Raw genomic sequence first — 18,967 nt, 5'->3', positions numbered from 1 at the left:
CACAAAGGGTAACAGTTCAATACAAATATCGCTCCTAACTTGCGACAGAAGTCAGCGATTCTTTTCAAACTTGGTATATCTAAGAGTTTTTCTCAGCTAGGGATGTGATGCGAATATGGAATTTATCGGTCCATTCCTTCTCATATCTCCCCAAAAATGGTTGAAATGTTGATGAAGAATTATTTGCATAAAATTGGAAAATTTGTTTGATTTTTTTCTAAATTTTGAACATCCCAATAGACAAGTTGGTATTGGTATATATTTCTTTAAAAGAAAATTTTACTATTTTCTTCCAATTTATAATTCATATTTTTCCGAATATTTAACACACTTTTTTCACATTACACTTTCTTTCCATTATCCACGAAAATAATGACATTATGATTAATAAGACATTTGGCCACTTTGTATGCCGTCTCACACTCATTTGCTCCCTTTTCGTTTTTACACTCTTCAGCGGCCTTCTGAATGTCAGCTTGACGATTTTTCAGTTCCGGAATCTCCAGAGATAATTTTACAAAGGCCTGATCATCAAATTTGTCATTCTTAAAGGCATTTTCCTTTTCCAAAACGCATTTGACATGACATTTAAAGACATCGCCAAACTCGGCATTTTTATCGTTTATAAATTTCTCAACTTCTGCCACCGATGTTGGATGGGTTTCGTGGCATGCACGCATCGAGGCAAGAATGTCGTCCATGTCGGCCTAATGGGGTAGGACAATTGGAATTTACTTTATTTTTCATTTTTTTTTTTTTTTTTGTGAATTGCGAAATATTACCTGCACTGAACATGCTCCAAACAATATTAAAGAGATTGTGGCAATAAGAGGGAAGTTCATTGTTGCTAATCCTGTTTGAATTTAACTCTGTTAAAATTAGTAAAATTCGTAGAATATTTATATGACTTTTAAAAATCATCCAAACTCCACAAGTGTTTGATTGCCGATCTATAATGATCATTATTGTTGTGTTTTAAACCGTGTTTTTGCTTTAATTTATATAATTACCCACAAAAAGTTTTTATACTCCAAAATTTGCCCAAATATTAGCTTGATTGAGATTTAGTGTTTTCAGTCATGTGTCAAATTAAATTAAGTTTTTTTTTTTTAAAGTTTCACATACAAAATCAACTCTGCATCAAAATAATAACATGACAACGTAATTTCTTATGAGAGTCTTAAGAATGATTTGGAACAACTGTAGGGTAATAATATTAGGGGTGGGAGTTTTCAAGTTTCAATATAAGGTACTAACTGAAGTATAAACAAATATAAAACGTTCCGAACGACTATGTCAAATAAACAACAACGACAAAAGGGGCCTATTTCACTACATGAACCCAATTCGGTTCCTTTATATCCTTGAGTTGACGAATTCATTGAAAAAATTATATATATCATACCATCAGATTATCTTTAAGAATTCCTAAAAATATTTTCACTTCACAATTTCACCTGTGCCATTTTGATTACACTTTATTCATATTAATTTTTTTCATTTTTCTAAAGGAATTGTGGAATCATTTTTCACCAAAAAGTATTCAAAATCTTTCTTTTTAAAGTTTACCGAAGAGAATATTAGTTAAAGCCTTGCACATCCACTTTTTTCTGGCCAAAACTATTCAACGTCTTTTTATAGTAAAAATTGTCCACCACCATATCCAATGAACCAACAGTGTCCTCAACATCAAATATCAGAATTCAAACTCTACCTATTCACTCAACGGCAAATTTTGTTAGCATTTATTAATTTTCGAACGATCATAGTACGCATTCCCAAACCCATCTCCCTCTCTCGTAACTATATACCAACAGTGGCAACCATATCAAATTTCAGGATTCCAGGTCTATCATAAAAACCAATCCAAAATTTATTCCCATATTTTTCGTATCGTTACACTACGCATGTCCAAATCCATCACCTACGCTCAAGGCACTAACATTGAGCTCGATGCCAGATTTCAGAATTCCATATCTCTCCCCCAACACCAAACGGTACATTTTGTGGAATTTCACACCTTTCGTACGTTCATACTGCGAATTTCCAAAATCACCTCTATCTCTCAACCCAAGTCACCAACAGTAACATACACATCAAATTTCAGGATTCCAGCTCTACCCTTTTACCCAATATCAAATTTAGTACTATTTAGTAATGTTTGTACAATTATAATACGTATTTGCAAAACCACCTCAATATCTCAACATTAGCTACTAACAATGGCCTTAATATCAAATTCCAGGATTCCAGGCCTTTACCGTCTCCCAATACAACATTTCGTACCATTTAGTACTTTTGGAACAGATATAGGCCACGGAGACCTCAATATCAAATGTGGGGACTTAATCCAATACCAAATTTCGTACTATTTGGTACACATTTTCTAAACCTTCATATCTCAGTATCAAATTTCAGAATGTCAGTCCTATCCCTTATCCCAATACAACATTTTATGCAATTAAGTACTTTTCGTACAGATATATAACACATTTCTCAAAACCACCCTCATATCTTAATTCCAGATACCAACGGAATTTGAGGATTCCAGCCCTATCCCTTCACCCTACACTCCAAATTTCTAAAACTGCCTCCATACCTTAATTATAAAATCCCAAAGAAATTTTATTTTCAGTTTCCAGCTCTATTGATTCACTACTATCCCAATTTTTACCAAATATAGTACACAAAAGAAAAGCCGTATTTCCATAACAACCTGTAACAAATATTCATGTAAGTACACATTTCAAAAACTACCTCCATATCGGACATTAATATTATTTCCAAATTTCTGTATTTGCTCACCGAAATCCAAACTGTACCAAATTTAGAACACATAAGTTCACATTTCTATAACTACCTCAATCATAAAATCCAATATAAATTTTATTTCCAAATTTCAGGATTCCCGCTCTAACGGTTCTCCCAAAATTTAATATGTATCAAATTCGAATTTCCAAAATAACCCACATACATCAGTCCTACAATGCAATAGTAATCTTATTTCCAAATTTCTGGATTCCATCTCTATTGGTTCTCCCAAAATATAAATTGTACCATATTTAATACCATTTAGTACACGTCAGTACGAATAAAATGCAATAGTAATATTATTTCTAAAACAATTTTAGTGCCATTTAGTACTTTACATGAACGTAAGTACACATTTCGGAAACCACCTCCATATCCCAATCCTACTCTCCGCCAGCAATGTTAATTTCAAATATCAGGATTCCAGCTCCACCAATTCCTCCAGATTCGAATTTTACCAAATTTAGTACCGTTTGGTACGTTACGTATTTATGAGTAGACACTTCCAAAACTAACTCCTTTCGTCAACCCTACTCCTCAACCTTTATTTATATTCTGAACTTCAGGTTTTTAGCTTTAACCGCTCACGTGATTGAAAACCTGGAAAAACTTATCACACCTCATTATGGGAGTGCCATAGTATTTTAATGCCCTTATGATCAACATATTTGTTTATTTATTTATTTTTGCTTTTTATTGAAATCTGAAGTGCAATAAGTTCTAACATTATTACTCTCTCTCTCTCTCTCTCTGACCTTTATAAATACTTGCAAATAAAAGTAAAAATTTTTAAATTAAATTTTTAAGATGATTCACCAAAAACGAAATCCTTGTTTTCTCTCAGGCACATGCCAATATTGAAAGCTGTCTCACAATCATCGGCACCAGTTTTAGTCTTACACATGTCCACCGTTTTGGTGACTTCAGCATGGCGATCCTTTAGTGCGGGATGATTTAAGGCCTTCTCCAGGAAAGCTTTATCATCAAACACCCCCTTTACAAAATAGCCTTGTTTTTCCAAAATACATTTACCCTGGCACTTAATGGCTGGTGTTGCTTTTGCTGGATCCATTTTACTTTTCATGAAAGCCTGTAAATCCTCCTCGACCACAGGGACTTCTATTTCACAGGTTTTAATGATTTTTTGAAAATCTTCATCAGAGTCGGCCTGGCAAAAAATTATACAAAAAATTAAAAAAAAATATTATATATTAAATTTTATAAATTTAATCCTGCCATAATTCACCTTAACCCATCCAAAGGCTAATAGTAAAACTAAAATATTGCAAATATGAATAAACCGCATGTTTTAGTTTTTAAAAATGATTATTATTATTTTTTTGGGTTGTTGCAAATGTTTGTAATGTCGCTGGTATTTAGTGACTGTGGCTTTATCGGTTACATTGCCTGGCATTTATTTGATTTTCTTTGTAAGTGCATCGGGCCAAAAATAGTTTCTAAACTAACAATGTAATAATAATAATAATAATGTTCAATGCAAATAGCATTGATAATTACTTTCATTTGATTATTTGCAATTATTGTTGTAATTTAATTAGTTTTTGTTTTATTGTTTCATTTTTTGTTTGTTTGATGCACATTTTGCAAATTGGCCATGTAAATTAGTTATTTTCATAATGTAGTTTTAATTATGAGAATTCTATAATTGGAATTATGTAGGAGGTCCTACATTTCTGGTATAGCCGCAAAATAGAGGAAAATTTTAATAATAATAGAAAAGTAGAGCCTTATTTTCTCAAACTTCGCCCATCCGAACATTTTAACTTAAATTAAGTGAAGTTTAATGTAAAGAAATATATAGGGATAAACACATTTACTCCTTTTGGTAACAACTGTCAATATTTAAATAAAATCATGAATCCCATATATGGCGATGGGACCATTCGCATTGAAATAAATATTTATTAAATCCTTTAGAATAATGAAATATTTGACCATTTTCTTATTATCTGTCAATTTTTTTTTTTAAATCTTAAATTTGTTCCAACAATGTCTTTGATCTGATATATTATATGCCTTTTTTATTATTAGTTTAAAACCCGTCTAAGTATTGTGACTAAAACGTTTAAACAGTCCGAAGATAACGAAATAATTTAATGTGCACCAATGTGGGGAAAAAATCACCGCATAGTGTCGTCATCTATGTATATATAAATGATTAAGGCCGTCTCGAGAAAAGTCTTGTCGTGATATATAAAAGGGTAGTGAAGTGACTGATTGGATGTTTGGAAATTTTGATCAGAAAGGAATTTCGTATTAAAACGGTATGAATAGTACTAAAATGTACTAAAAATTAAATACTTTGTATTGAAAACACGGAATGAGCTAGAATTCCGAAATTTGAAATGACAGTCTCTGAAGGAGTGCAGGATAGAAGTACCAAAGGTTTTTTTCTTGAAATCCTAACTTTAAGGTTACGAATAGTTCTGAAATTATACTAAACTGCTAAAATGGTACTAAACTTCTAAAATGGTACCCTTAGGTATTATGTGAATGGATATAGTTAAAAACTTGTAGTTTGTTGTGAGAATCAAGGTTGGAAAGCTTGTTTGATATATGTGCAGGTGGTTTTAGAATCATGTACTAAGTGTGTGAACTGTACTAAATGGCAATTTGAAAGAGTTTGGCTTAGGGTGAAGCTGGAATTTTGGTATTGGGTTTTCTGATAGTGGTAGGTTTGTGATAATGAGGTGACTTTGGAAATGTGTATTGCAGGTGCACAAAGAGCATTTAATGGTACTATATGTGGTACAATTTGGTATTGAGTGAATAGATAGCGCTTGAGTGCTGTTCACGTGTAGCCTGGACATATGGAAGTGGTTTGAAAATGTGTACTTTAATTGTACTATAAGTACTGCATGGTACAATATTTTGTACGATTTGGTTTTGGGAAAACAGGTAGTGCTTGACATATAAAGGGTCACTATTCATGTATAGCCTGTATATATGGAGATGGTTTTGGATATGTGTTTTGTATTGGGTGAAAGGATAGAAAACAAATTCTGAAATTTGAAATTTTGATTACTAGTTGAGAGTTGGCGGTGGTTTGAAAATTATTCCTACTCAATTTGTTATTGGGTGAGATGATAAAGCTGGAATACCAAAATTCGATACTGAATTGGATATTGGGTGAATGGAAAAAGCCGAAATCCTGAAATTTGATATTGAGGTCTCTGTTGGCATCTGGAATTGAAATGTGGGATTAATTGTATGAAAAGTACTAAATAGTACTACATTTGGTACTGGATAAAGGAATAGAGCTTAAATCCTGAAATTTGATATTGATGTCACTGTTGGTGTCTTTGGTTGAGAGACGGAACTGGTTTTGGATATGCGTACTATATTTTTACGAAAAGTACTAAATTTGGTATTGGGTGAAGGGGTAGGACCGGAATTCTCAAATTTGATATTGAGGTCTCTTTGTAATTGGAACTGAAATATAGAGTTGGCTTTGAAAATACGTCCTATATTTGTACGAAAGTAATAAATGGTACTAAATAAGGTATTGGGAGAAAAGCTGAGGGTGGAATCCTCAAATTTGATATTGAGGTTTCCGTTGGTGTCTGGAATTGGGATGTGGAGGTAGTTTCAGGAATGTGTACTATAATTTTACCAAAAGTACTAAATGATACTAAACTGGGTATTGGGTGAGGAAATAGAACTCAAGTCCTGAAATTTGATATGAATGTCACTGTTGGCGTCTGTGGTTAAATTATGGAGGTGGAAAAGTGTTCTCTAATTGCACGAAAAGTACTAAATAGTACTATATTCTGTATTGGGCGAAAAAATAGAGCTGAAATCCTGAAATTTGATACGGGCGCTACTATTGGAGTCTGTGGTTTAGAGAATGAAATGGTGATGGATATGCGTACTATAATTGTACTAAATTTGGTAGCGGGGAAATAATTTGTACTTTGGCTTTGAGATATGTATGTGGTTTTCGAAACATTGTTCGAAAAGTACAAAAATATACTAAATTTGGTACTAGGTGAGATAATAAAGCTTAAATTCTGAATTTTGATAAGAGTGACACTGTTGGTGTGGTAGTTGAGAGAAGGAGGTGATTTTGTATATACCTTCTTTAATTGTACTAAATCTGGTAGTGGAGGAAATTAAAGAGCTGAAATCGTTAAATTTGATGATAAAGTCACTGTAGGTATGGGAGGTTGAGATAGAGGTGAAATTCTGAAATTTGGTAACAGTGTCACTGTTGTGCCTATGGTGGATAGAGTTGGTTTTTGGTCATGCCTATTATTACTGTACGAAAATATGAAGTAAATTTGACATTGGGTCTTAAGAAACAGCTGGAATTCTAAAAACTGATATGATGGCCACTTTTGTTATATAGTCTTTAAAGGAGGAGGTAGATTTGGAAATGAGTACTATGATTGTTCAGAAAGTACTAAATGGTAATAAATATGGCCGTTGAGTGAATAAATGGAGCTTGAATCCTAAAATTTGATGTTGAGGTCACTGTGGGTTTCTGGGATTTAAATATGGCGGTGTTTAAATTTCTTTATGAAAAGACGTTAAAATTGATTTGTACAGAAAAATTGGATGTGATACAATTGTACAAGGGTTCACCTAGTAGGCTCCTTTTTAAACTTCAAAATGAATGATTTTGAAGAGTTTTTAGTGTAAAAGGTAAAAATTTTCCCATTATTCTTTTCGAAAAAAACTTTAATATTGAAAGTATGAAACGATATATAAAGATTTGATTAAAATATTTAGTCAAATTCGATAAATAGTACATTTTGTGTAGATAATCTAACATTTTAAGTTGGATTTTTCGCTGACGAAGTAGCGGGCACTTGCTTGTGTACAAAAAACTTTGTACAATAATTGGGAGTCAACCTGGGGTAAAAATTGTTCTACATATATTTCTTGTAGGCAAAATTATGATTGACACAACAAATTGAACGGATTTTGCTACAATTCGGTATTTTGTTCCAAATTGGTTGAAAACATCAGATAACTTTACTGACTTTTAAAAAATATCTTACGCCAATGTCTAAAATTCCCTCCGACATTCAAAGATCCAGCTTCATGCACAGGATAATACCTTTATTGTTATGGATTGATTATACATATTAATTAGATAAAAAATATATTATATTCCTTAAACGCTACTTCTCTTGTCGTGAAAACAATTATTATTCTTCCGGTTTGTATATCTCCATTGCCGCCCTTCTTGTCCTTGTCCCCTATCTAGGCAACAAATGCCATTTTACCAGCATCAGTGTAACCAAAGCATTCGATTAACTTAAAGGCTCCATCACAGTCGTGTTCAACTTTCATATTATTACAAGCAGCAATGGCAGCGGCAACATCATCCAAGTGATCCTTCATCGATTCCTTGGCCTCTAAATATTTCAAGATAGCTTCACTCTCTAAATTGCCATCAGCGAAAAATTGATTCTGTTCCATTATGCATTTGAAATGACATTTAACCGGATCGGTGGCATCCTGCGCCTGCATGCCATTGGCGAAGAATTTTTCTAATTCTTCAGGTGTGACCTTTGATTGTTCGGTGCAGATTTCGGCATGTTTTTCCAATTCTTCATTTAAATTGGCCTACGAGAAATGAAAATAATTAGTAATTTTACAAAATTTGGAGATTTTAAGATCCTTACTTGGACAAATGTCACAGCCAGGAAGGCAAAACAGATACAAACGTAGAATATTTTCATTTTAGATTGGCTAGTTCTGATTTCCACTTACGTTGAGAATTGATGAGAAACTGTTACAATTTCCCAGAAATTTGTTCGATTTATAGCTGCTAAAAATTAGCTTTAAGTTTTTGTTCATCTGTCAAGATGTTTTGTAAAAATAATTGGAATACTTGAGAATTGTGATAGGTTAATTAAAGTAATTAAATGTTAACCTATATCGATTTGCATGTGTGAGAGGGGGGAATTCAACTTCATTACACACGTCAGCAATTATAGGTATCACTCATCTGGACAGATATTAAAACCAACAACAGCGATTCAAGTGAATAATTTCAATTTTCTTGCTCTGATTTTTATTTAATAATTCTCCATCGCTAAAGAAAAAAGTAAATAAGTAATAATAAGTAGTATTAATTGTTAATACTGTGAGACAAAATTCAACATTTTCCATAGATACAGGAAATCACTGTGCGACAAAACTATTTAATTTTCAAAAATTACAGGAAAAACAAGTTAAGAAACTAAGTTTAAGCCAAATTGATTAGAAAATATAGAAAATGCTTTAGACTTTTAGAATAACTTAAATCAGAAGGGAAATGTATGTATGGGTTGTACTAAAATATTGACCCATATTTTTAAATTGTTGTCAGTTGTGTTTAGACATTATAACATCTCAAAATTTCAAAATTTTTGCAAATTGAATGAAAAATATGAATAAAGTGTAAAATAAGTAATGGTTTGCCATCTCATAGGTTATGGTCCACTATACCAAAAAGTTCAGGTGATATGAAAAAACTGCAACTAACTTTAGACTGCTGTCATTTCTAAGAAAAAAGTTATTTCCAGAAAAAAGTTATTCTTGATGGAATTCAAGCGTGATAGTGCAATTTCTTTATATTTGGCTGGAAAACCACAAGTGGCTATTGTTAGAGCACTCCAGCATTTAAATGTGAATAACATTTTTTGTGTTTAATACCACCGCTCGTTACCGTGATATTGGTAGCGTAGCCCGACGTCAAAAAAGTGGACGGAAGAAAACAGCAACATCAGCAGAAATGGTTCGAAAAGCACTGAAGCGACTTGATCGAAACACGCGTCGCAGTGGGCGAAAAATGGCTCGTGAGCTGAACACATCGCAATATTCCATTCGGAAAATTTTGAAAAATGAGCTCGGGGTAAAGCCATTGAAATTCCTAAATGTGCAAAAACTTACACCGCAACAGAAAGAAAATATACTCAAAAGAGCTAAAGAGTTGCTTCGGTTGGCCGAAAGTGGTGAACTGTCGAATTTGGTTGCCTCCGATAAGAAAACATTCGTTGTCCAGCAGTTTGTAAACAAACAAAATTATCGTGTTTACTTGCCAAAGAGATCAGGTAAAAATGTGCACTTTCGGTTGGAAACCAAAACTGAAGCACCGGCCATGGTGATGGTGTGGGCCGATGGTCGCTCTCCGCTTATATTAATTGATCGTGGCATCAGAATAAACGCCGAATATTATCGCGAAACTATTCTGGAGGGCGTATCAAAGCCTTGGGCATGCAAACATTTTGGCCGCAGACCTTGGATATTCTAACAGGACTCAGCTCCATCGCACTCCGCACGCAGCAAATGAGGTTCCTCGCTTCATTTCCAGCTCACAATGGCCACCAAAATCTCCGGATACCAATCCGGTGGACTATTGTGTCTGTCCAAGTTTGGCACTAAAAAATACCAAAATGTCGATCACCTCAAACAAGCGCTTCGCCGGAAATGGGCCAAAATACCGCAGAGCAACATTCGGGAAGCATTTGACGATTTCATTGGCCGTTTGGTTCGTGCCAAAGGTGGCCAATTCCAACAGATCTAAACTTATGCTAAAATTTGATGCTATTTCTTACATTTTCTGCCTTCATTCAATAAAATTTGAAAAAAAAAAAATTAAATATTATGGCGTTTGACTTTGTTCAGTTTATTTTTTAAATCGACATTTTTCACCGGAATGGTTTCAAACTTCGTAATGATTGTTCGTAATGGTTACTACAGTTTGTGACGAAAAATTGGTTATATATGTCTACGTCATTGTGTAGCCACCATATAATGGTGCCTCCCTATCTCCGATATTTTGACGATTTTAGTGACATTATTCACCGGAATTGTTTTAATTTTCTTATTTGAAGTTCGTAATGGATACTACAGCCTATGATAGAAAATTGTCTGAGCAGGTCCACGTTTTGGTATAGACCCCAAATGGTCCTTAATGATGGAGGGTATTGAAAGTTCAGCCCGGCCGAGCTTACAGCTTTTTTTTTGTTTTTGTAGGGTAAGGTCTTTCTTCATGAGGATCCAAAGATTCAAAGTTCATCACAATATCTTGTAAAATATGCCAAAACTACAAATATACTTCAAAATGAGGACTGAATTTAGTTGCGATGCGAATAATTCTAGGTTATCAAAAAATCTGTAATGAATTCCAATATACTAGACTTTCGAGCCCTTTTATCTTGGTTTAAAGGGTGCTATGAAAAAAGTTCGGTCTAAGGACTCAAAACCTTATATGGTCTTTACTCTATCGAGCCTTAAAAAAAAGGTTGATCTACGGACTCAAACCCTTTTTTGTGGTTTTCTCTACTGACTCATTTGCGATGATATAGCTAATTCCAATTTTACAACCCAATTATTCATGTCCCATAGTTATATGCGCTTCGGAAAATTATGTGGGAGATTTTCCGCTTCCTATTCAAATTACCTTGGTTGGACCTAGTACTGCCAGTGTCAAATGCTGTGGTCTACGTAACGGTGTGCCAATTCGATCGCAGGCATAGGAGATACAATCCTTGCACATCTGAAATATGGAATTTTGAACTCTTAGCAAAATAAAGTTTAAACCGATCCTCCCTAATGTTTTCATTATTAATCTCAAAAAATTTGGTCATAGAATTAATTTTCTAAAAAAAAAAAAAACAATTTCAGTTACAATTTATAAACGATTTTCGCCTCCTCATGCGGTGCTCCATTATTTATGCATTTTCATGATTGTTGATAAAAATGTTATTCGTTAATTGTTTGTGGTTTTTCTCTAGCTATGGCAGTGTGTTGTTGTTGTTATCATTTGCTGTTTTTGTGTTCTGAATTTGATTTAGAACTGACATCTAAAATAAAGCGTAACAACTAATTTCAGTTATTTGTAATTCATTTTGTTTGTATTTAGTCGAACATTAAGTGTAATTAAATTATCTATTATTATTATTGTTATTGCTGTCATTGTTTGTTGTGTGTGTTTTTTGTCGATTTTCCAATTTCACGTAGCCCAAACGAACATTGAAAATAAATATTTCACACAAATTCAATATGGGAATGTATGTGCGTGTGAGTGTGTGTGTGAGTTCGTCGCCATGTGTGGTGTAATAATAAACGCGAAATATTTATTATAATTGTTATTGTTTTGTTATTTAATACAATTAACTATGAATAATTCACATTTATTATTGCTTTCTGTTGGTTCAACACTAATTTCGAATGAATTAAAACAGATTATTTGGATAATTTATCAAAAATAACATTTCGAAATAAATCAATTAAGGCCAAACTAATATATTTGGGTATATAAATTATTAGTTTAACTAAAATTGAAAGAATTTTAGAAATGTTTATATTTTTAGTGGTTAAATTGAAATTAACAGGGTGAGATAAAAAACTGCAATAAAGTCAAATGCCATAATTTTTACATTTTTTTAAATTTTATTTATGAAAACAAAAAATGTCGGAAATGGCATCCAATTTTAGAATAAGTTTAGTTTATGTTCGAATTGGTCACTTTTAGCACGAATTATGGCCTTCAAATGGCCAATGAAACCGCAACACGCTGCCCGAATGTTGCTCTGCAGTATTTTTGTCCATTCCTGGCGAAGAGCTTGCTAGAGGTGATCGACATTTTGGTATTTTTATATCCTCCACCATACATAGTATGGAGGGTATATTAAGTTCGTCATTCCGTTTGTAACTCATCGAAATAATCATTTTAGACCGTCTGTTGTAATCACGCTACAGTTAAAACTAATTAAGATAGAAAGCTACAATTTTCCACATATCTCCCTTTTGTCTGCAGGCAGGTCAAGTTCGAAGATGGGCTATATCGGTCCACGATATCATATAGCCCCCATATAACGGTACCCCCCGATATGCGGTATTTTGACGATTTTAGTCACACTCTCGAACGAAATTGTCTGAAATTCTACACAAGGAGTTCCTTGCGAGTACTTTATCCCTTGGAAGATAACTATCTATAAAGGTCCACGACATCGTATAGCTCCCATATAACGTTGCCCCCCGACATTCGGTATTTTGATGATTTTAGCCGCATTTTTTAACGGAATTGTCTAAAATTCTACACAAGGGGTTCTTTGCGAGCACTTTACCCCCTGAAAGGGAATTATCTCTATAGGTTCAGAATATCGTATGAACCCCCTTGGGTGGCGTGTGCGATGGTACTGAGTCCTGTTGGAATGTCCTAGATCTGCGGCTAAAATATTTGCGTGCCCAAGGCTTTAATACACCCTCCAGAATATTTTCGCGATAATATTCGACATCCATTCTGATGCCACGGTCGATTAATACGAGCGAAGAGCGACCATCGGCTGTTATGGCGGCCCACACCATCACCATGGCCGGCGCTTAAGTTCTGGTGGCCAACCGAAGATGCACATTTTCAGCTGACTGCTTCGGCAAGTAAACACTATCATTTTGTTTGTTTACAAACTGCTGAACAACGTCGGGCCACTTCCTTGACGTCGGGCTACGCTACCAGTATCACGGTAACGAGACACAAAAGATTTATTCACATAATGCTGGAGTGCTGTAACGATAGTCATTTGTGGTTTTCCAGCCAAATATAAAGAAATCGCACTATCACGCTTGAATTCCACCACGAATAACTTTTTTTTCTGGAAAATTCTCACCAAAATGCTTTTTTTACGCTTGCAAACAATGTAATGATCTCTCACTTGAATAATTTTAACAGCTGTCGGACGAGTGGCTTTGAAATGACAGCAGTGTGAATTCCGATTTTCAATTTTACAATCATACCTGGGTGTCACACAGACACATCACAATGGGACACTGATTTATTTAATTAGTCCCTCAGGATACTTAACCTCCAGCCACAAATTAAGATGCTATTGTGTGACACAAAATTCTGGAAATAAATTTAAGGAATATCATTCTAAAGAAAATTTAAACCAATCAACAATACAAGCCACTTTTTAAATGTCTCATAAAAAACGAAAGGTCCTTAAATTTTCAAAATTTATATGAAATATTTGTGAGGAAAAAACCTAATTTTCCTTTCGGTTATGACAAAAACCCCAAACGAAACAAATAAAACCAAAAGAATTGTTTTCCAAAACAACTGTTTTAGAAAACTGCCACACACACACTGAAGTTTTCCAAAATAATATTGGGCAAGGACAACAGCAGTTAAGACGACAATAGCAGTGATCATGATGTTGATGATGAAACTGTTGCGACGACCACCAACAAATGTTGAAGGAAAAAAAAAGGATATGGGCTCACACTGAGCTCTTTGACGCCTCAGCTGACAAATGTTTTACCAAAAACTCAGCTGGAGTTTTAACACATTCGGTGTGCATGTGTGTGTATGTTGACAGTTGTTGTGCTCTTTTTTGGTCGATTATGTGTGTGTGTTTTGCTTACCAGCTTAAGGAGTCAACCAAGAAAAGAAAAACATTTATTTTCATTTCTTTCTCAATGCAATTATTTTGAGGTTTCCAAGACAATAACTTAGAGAAAACCAAACAGTTGTAATTAGACAGCTTCCTTCTTAAGGCCCAAGGACTATGTATTGCCAAGAAACGCAACAGGAGTTGTTACAGCTGATTTGTTCTGTGCATGTGTGCGGAAAAGAAACAAATCTTAAATTCTGTGGGCGTTTTTTCTTATTTTTAAAATATCCTTCACTACCCTACTTTTATGGATTGTCTGTGGTTTTAAAGGCACATTTTTCTTCATGGGGATCATTTTGGTTTTTGCAACAGCTGGTTTTCTAGAATTTTGTTTAATTTTCTTATACAGTTGTAATTGCCCATTTGGGATTAGGTGTGAAAGGCACAACGAATTGCACAAAAAAGACCAGTAGACTTGAAGAGACAAAAAAAAAAAAAACCAAAGTGAGCAAAAAGGTCATTATGAAAACGAACAAAACGCATTTAATTTCCTGTAAAAAAGGTGACCAACTTTTTTCTGGAATTAATCAAATTGGCGCAAAAATTAGGCCTCAACAAAGAGAGGATTATATATTTGGATTCTTCAAAGAGATCTATAAACGTAGATTTGTCAAAAATATAGGGATTGAGAGACTTGGAATCGGCACTTTGAGATTTATAAATATGATTTCTTAAGAATTTTCGTCAAATCACTGTAACAACGAACAAAAAATATATACGAAGCACAAGCTGTCTTTTTACAAAACACCACATAGTGGTAAGGGTATTACATCTTTCTGCATTTGTTTTTAACATGGAGAAGGAAGAGAGATAGACCCATAGTTAATTTTGAGGATGTTCACAGAATCATTTTCTGAGTAGATTTATGAATGTCTGTCCGTCTGTGCGTCTGTCCATGTTTTTTTGTAAACGAAATGCAGATCGCATTTTTTATCTGATTAAGATGAAATTATCCAAACAATATTTGTTTGGCCCAAGGACAAACCCTTTTGAAATTGGTGAGAATCTGTTCAAATTTCGATATAGTTCCCACATATATCTTCTACAGATTTCGTGTTAATTGTGCACCAAATGCCTAATAACAGTCCAAATGAACTGAATTTTGGTACTTCCGACGGAATTGAGTGTAGAAGCATGTACACCAAATTCGGTTCAGATATAGCTATAGCTCCCATATGTATGGTTCCTCCGATTTGGGATATAAGTCCCTCACATGTGTAATATGTACTCCACAAAAATGATATTTGGTACCTGATATCAGATATAGACCAGAAATACATCTACCAATTTTTGTTCTATATACACCTTTATTCGATTCCAGGTTTATTTTGCACCAAATGGCTAATATCAGCCCAAATGGAGTGAATTTTGGCACTTCACATTTCGAACAAATCGGTTCAGATATGGCTATAGCTCCCATATATATATTTTATCAGATTTGGAGTTTAAAGTCCCTCACAAGCGTAATATGCATTCTACAACAATAATCTTTGGTACCAAATATTAGATACAGCTCCGAAATAAGTGTATTAAATTTTGTCAAGATCGGTTCAGATTTGGATATAGCGTTCATTTATATATACTTAACCGATTTCGGGTTAATTGTGCACAAATAGCCAATATCAGTCCAAATTACCTGAATTATGGCATATCCGACCGAATTCAGTCTAGAAGCAAGTACTTCAAATTCGGATAAAATCGGTTTACATATAGCTATTGCTTCCATTTATATGTTTCCTCCGATTCGGTGTATAAGTACCTCACATCCGTAATATGCATTCGACAACAATGATATTTGGTACCAGATATCTTAAAAAGCTCGAAAATACCTTTGCCAAATTTTATCGAGAACGGCTGAGATTTGGAAATAGTTCCCATATATATCCTTAATTCGATTTCAGGTTTATTGTGCCAATAATGGCTAATATCAGCCCAAATGGAATGGATTTCCATTTTGTGCAACTCGGCTCCGATATATTTTTTTAATATAATCCTCCTCCAAGTGATATCATGCACTCTATAGCAAACTATAACTGTTCTAAAGCCAAACATTGATGGTTGGAAGGATCTACTTGAAAAAAATTCTTTTGTTATGGGAGCTCTACTAAATATTCATAGTGGTGTAGGTTATCATATTGTCGGTCCCGCTCGACTTTTGACTTTTCCTTTCTGATTTCTTGGAGATGATTGTAAAATATTTATGGTTGAAATAATTCAGAAACCGAAAAGGTTCTGATTTGCAGCAGCTCTGCAGGTCGCAATTTTAGACCAATAGACTCATATGCCTAGAGTTTAGGGCGGGGCATAAGCCTAACATGTTTAGCGGGAAAAAAGTCCATATTTTTTATGTAAGAGAATTCGAAAATTTCCATTAAATTGCGAATATTTTTAATCACAGCGAAACAAGAAACACACGAAAAGGTCACTTCGGATAATTATAGTGATGGTTATAGCCAAGATATCGGATATATAGCAAAATAGGTACAATCTGGAAACAAAATAAATTTATCTTAGTTATTACGCTTATAGGTCAATGTCAGGTAGCAGCAATTCTTGCCAATTTGAAATGACCTCTAACCAGAATAACATAAATCTAAGAAAATCGCGTAAAAATATGCCAATAAAAAATGAATTATTTTTTTGTTACATTTTGGAATTACTCTCATATTTTTATCGCATGCGATTTTTTCAATTTGACTTACAGTTTGAAATTATTCATTTGGTAAAGTTTTTTTCTTATAACCTACAAAACTATGTTTTGAGGGTGTTATAAACAGGTCACAATTGTCGCCCAATTCTCAAGAAATTTTGCATTGGGGTAGAGTTAGGATCAGAATTGAAGGCTACTGTTTTTGAGGATGTGCACTTAGGGGTTCAAATAAACGAAAAAATAACATTTTCCCAGTCGCTGCACAGGCTACAATTAAAATCCAATCGACAGCAGGAGGAAAATGTTGAAGATAGAAGTCTAGCATTTTGTATGATCATTGGACTTACGTGTGAAATTGTATTGAATGTCTATCAGCATGACAGAGAACGTAAATATAAGGCAAGTTCACCTGGAAAAAAAAGAAACACAACATTTATACGGGAGTGAATGGCATTATTTCAAAAACGAAATTCGACAAAATGTATTTGGACCTAAGGGGGCATATCATAGTGTTGTAGGGTATCACGTGGTCGACCACGCACGAATATAGCCTTTGCTTACTTGTGTACTAATTAATTTGTAACTTTTCTTTGGGGGAAGTACCAGAAAGAGTGGACACTGATTAACCAATATTGAAGAATATCGGGAACTATATTTTCCAATGCATGTGTAATTGGACGGAGTGGACCGACACAGTTCATCTCCACATACCCTAGTGAAAGTGGACAGCGCACACATCAAAGCAAAGGACCCGCAATACTCTTTTTCAAAAATTTTCTCAGAAATCGTCATAGCTATAATCGTGGATTTAGTTGAGGTTCTCTAGAACAAGGTCGTCGATTTTTAAGAATGTTCTGCAGGACTAAGTCGTGGATTGTTAAAGAAATTTCTCCACGACTAAAATTTGAATTCTTGAGTTTTTTTATTCAGGACATAGTCGTATTTTTATCGCGCTATCGAAGCATTACATATGGATTGTAATGATTTTTAGTCCTTTACAATTTCACGGCTATAAATATCGACTTTAAACTTGTTTTCTATGGTGATGAAGAAGAGGACTTCAAGGATGTAGGAGCTATAAACGTGGATTAAAAAAATAAAGGCTTTAAATATCCCATATTTCGGAAAACAAAGTTTAAGACTGAAGACATATCCCGATTTGAAAATCTAGAAGCCCATTGATTTTTAAAGGGCATTTTTTATTATAGTTTATTGGTATATTGTCAATCGCATTCAGGACCACAACCCTTGTTTTATTCCCCATTGAAGCTGCATCCAAATTATCCGAGTTGTGTCTTGCCACTGACTGAGGGAGGTGCCACCATCTGACAAAGATATGACCTCCTAGTTTATAACAAGACACCTCCCCCAGAAAGTACGACCACTACCACAATTTCGAACGAAAGTACAGAGGAGTCGTAACCAAACAGATTTTTGTCTTATAATCGCTGTACATCCATTGCCCATTCCCAATGTCCAGGCCAATGTGTAGCATTTTAGTCGGGTTATATATTTTTTTTTTTTTTTTTTTTTGTTACTTTTATACTGTCATCATAGCCATTCATGGATAACAGTATAAAAGTAACAACTGATAGAGCTAAGATCAGCCAGTGCATACCCATGTTACGGGTCAGTTGTGGCGTCCAAGAAAAAAGTGGACATGTGGCTTCATATCATCACCACCTGAATTTTAGATTATTTTAAATTATGTATAAAATTAAATCTTCAATTCTTATTGTCCACCTTACCTTTTTAAAAATTGTCTTTAAAAATATTTTCCAGTTATAACATTTCCTACACCAATAACTTTAAATCAAACCTTATGCCAAACAATATTTAAATAACCTTATTCTCTCTCGGCACCGGGTGATGTGTCAAAAATGTTGCCAACTTTCTTGCCATGACTTACTGCTGGAGCTGCTGCTGTTGCTGACTTACGAAAAACTTAATGGACTGTATCATTCTTGGCCAGCGTTAAGTTCTTTCACCTTCGTCTTGGCTGTGATGATGATGATGATGTTTATGATAGTGGGAGGGACTGAGGATGGGCATGACAAGCATTTCGTTTCTTAAGCAAATTAGCCGTCGTTTGCAT

The 18,967-nt window shown here is 34.3% G+C and overlaps 3 protein-coding genes across 3 annotated transcripts; all 3 read right to left on the bottom strand.

Annotated features, from left to right (window-relative positions):
- Positions 1-285: 285 nt before the first annotated feature.
- LOC105261913 (general odorant-binding protein 56h-like) lies at positions 286-879 on the bottom strand. The gene is made up of 2 exons (XM_011294916.3): positions 783-879; positions 286-707 (listed from the first exon to the last, which is right to left on the bottom strand). The coding sequence occupies exons 1-2, from the start codon at positions 840-842 to the stop codon at positions 342-344; spliced, it is 426 nt and encodes a 141-aa protein (XP_011293218.1). The 5' UTR covers positions 843-879; the 3' UTR covers positions 286-341.
- Positions 880-3,478: 2,599 nt separating this feature from the next.
- Positions 3,479-4,216, bottom strand: LOC105261914 (general odorant-binding protein 56h-like). Its single transcript, XM_011294917.3, has 2 exons — positions 4,058-4,216; positions 3,479-3,979 (listed from the first exon to the last, which is right to left on the bottom strand). The coding sequence occupies exons 1-2, from the start codon at positions 4,115-4,117 to the stop codon at positions 3,614-3,616; spliced, it is 426 nt and encodes a 141-aa protein (XP_011293219.1). The 5' UTR covers positions 4,118-4,216; the 3' UTR covers positions 3,479-3,613.
- A 3,659-nt stretch (positions 4,217-7,875) lies between these two features.
- LOC101891293 (general odorant-binding protein 56d) lies at positions 7,876-8,618 on the bottom strand. Its single transcript, XM_005185175.4, has 2 exons — positions 8,466-8,618; positions 7,876-8,406 (listed from the first exon to the last, which is right to left on the bottom strand). The coding sequence occupies exons 1-2, from the start codon at positions 8,520-8,522 to the stop codon at positions 8,041-8,043; spliced, it is 423 nt and encodes a 140-aa protein (XP_005185232.1). The 5' UTR covers positions 8,523-8,618; the 3' UTR covers positions 7,876-8,040.
- Between the last annotated feature and the right edge of the window lie 10,349 nt (positions 8,619-18,967).

Source organism: Musca domestica, unplaced genomic scaffold (genome assembly GCF_030504385.1).
Source record: "Musca domestica strain aabys unplaced genomic scaffold, Musca_domestica.polishedcontigs.V.1.1 46, whole genome shotgun sequence".
NCBI classification, from domain to species: Eukaryota; Metazoa; Arthropoda; class Insecta; order Diptera; family Muscidae; genus Musca; species Musca domestica.
The sequence above is the reverse complement of the archived record's forward strand: the minus strand, read 5'-3'. Positions and strand labels throughout refer to the sequence as shown.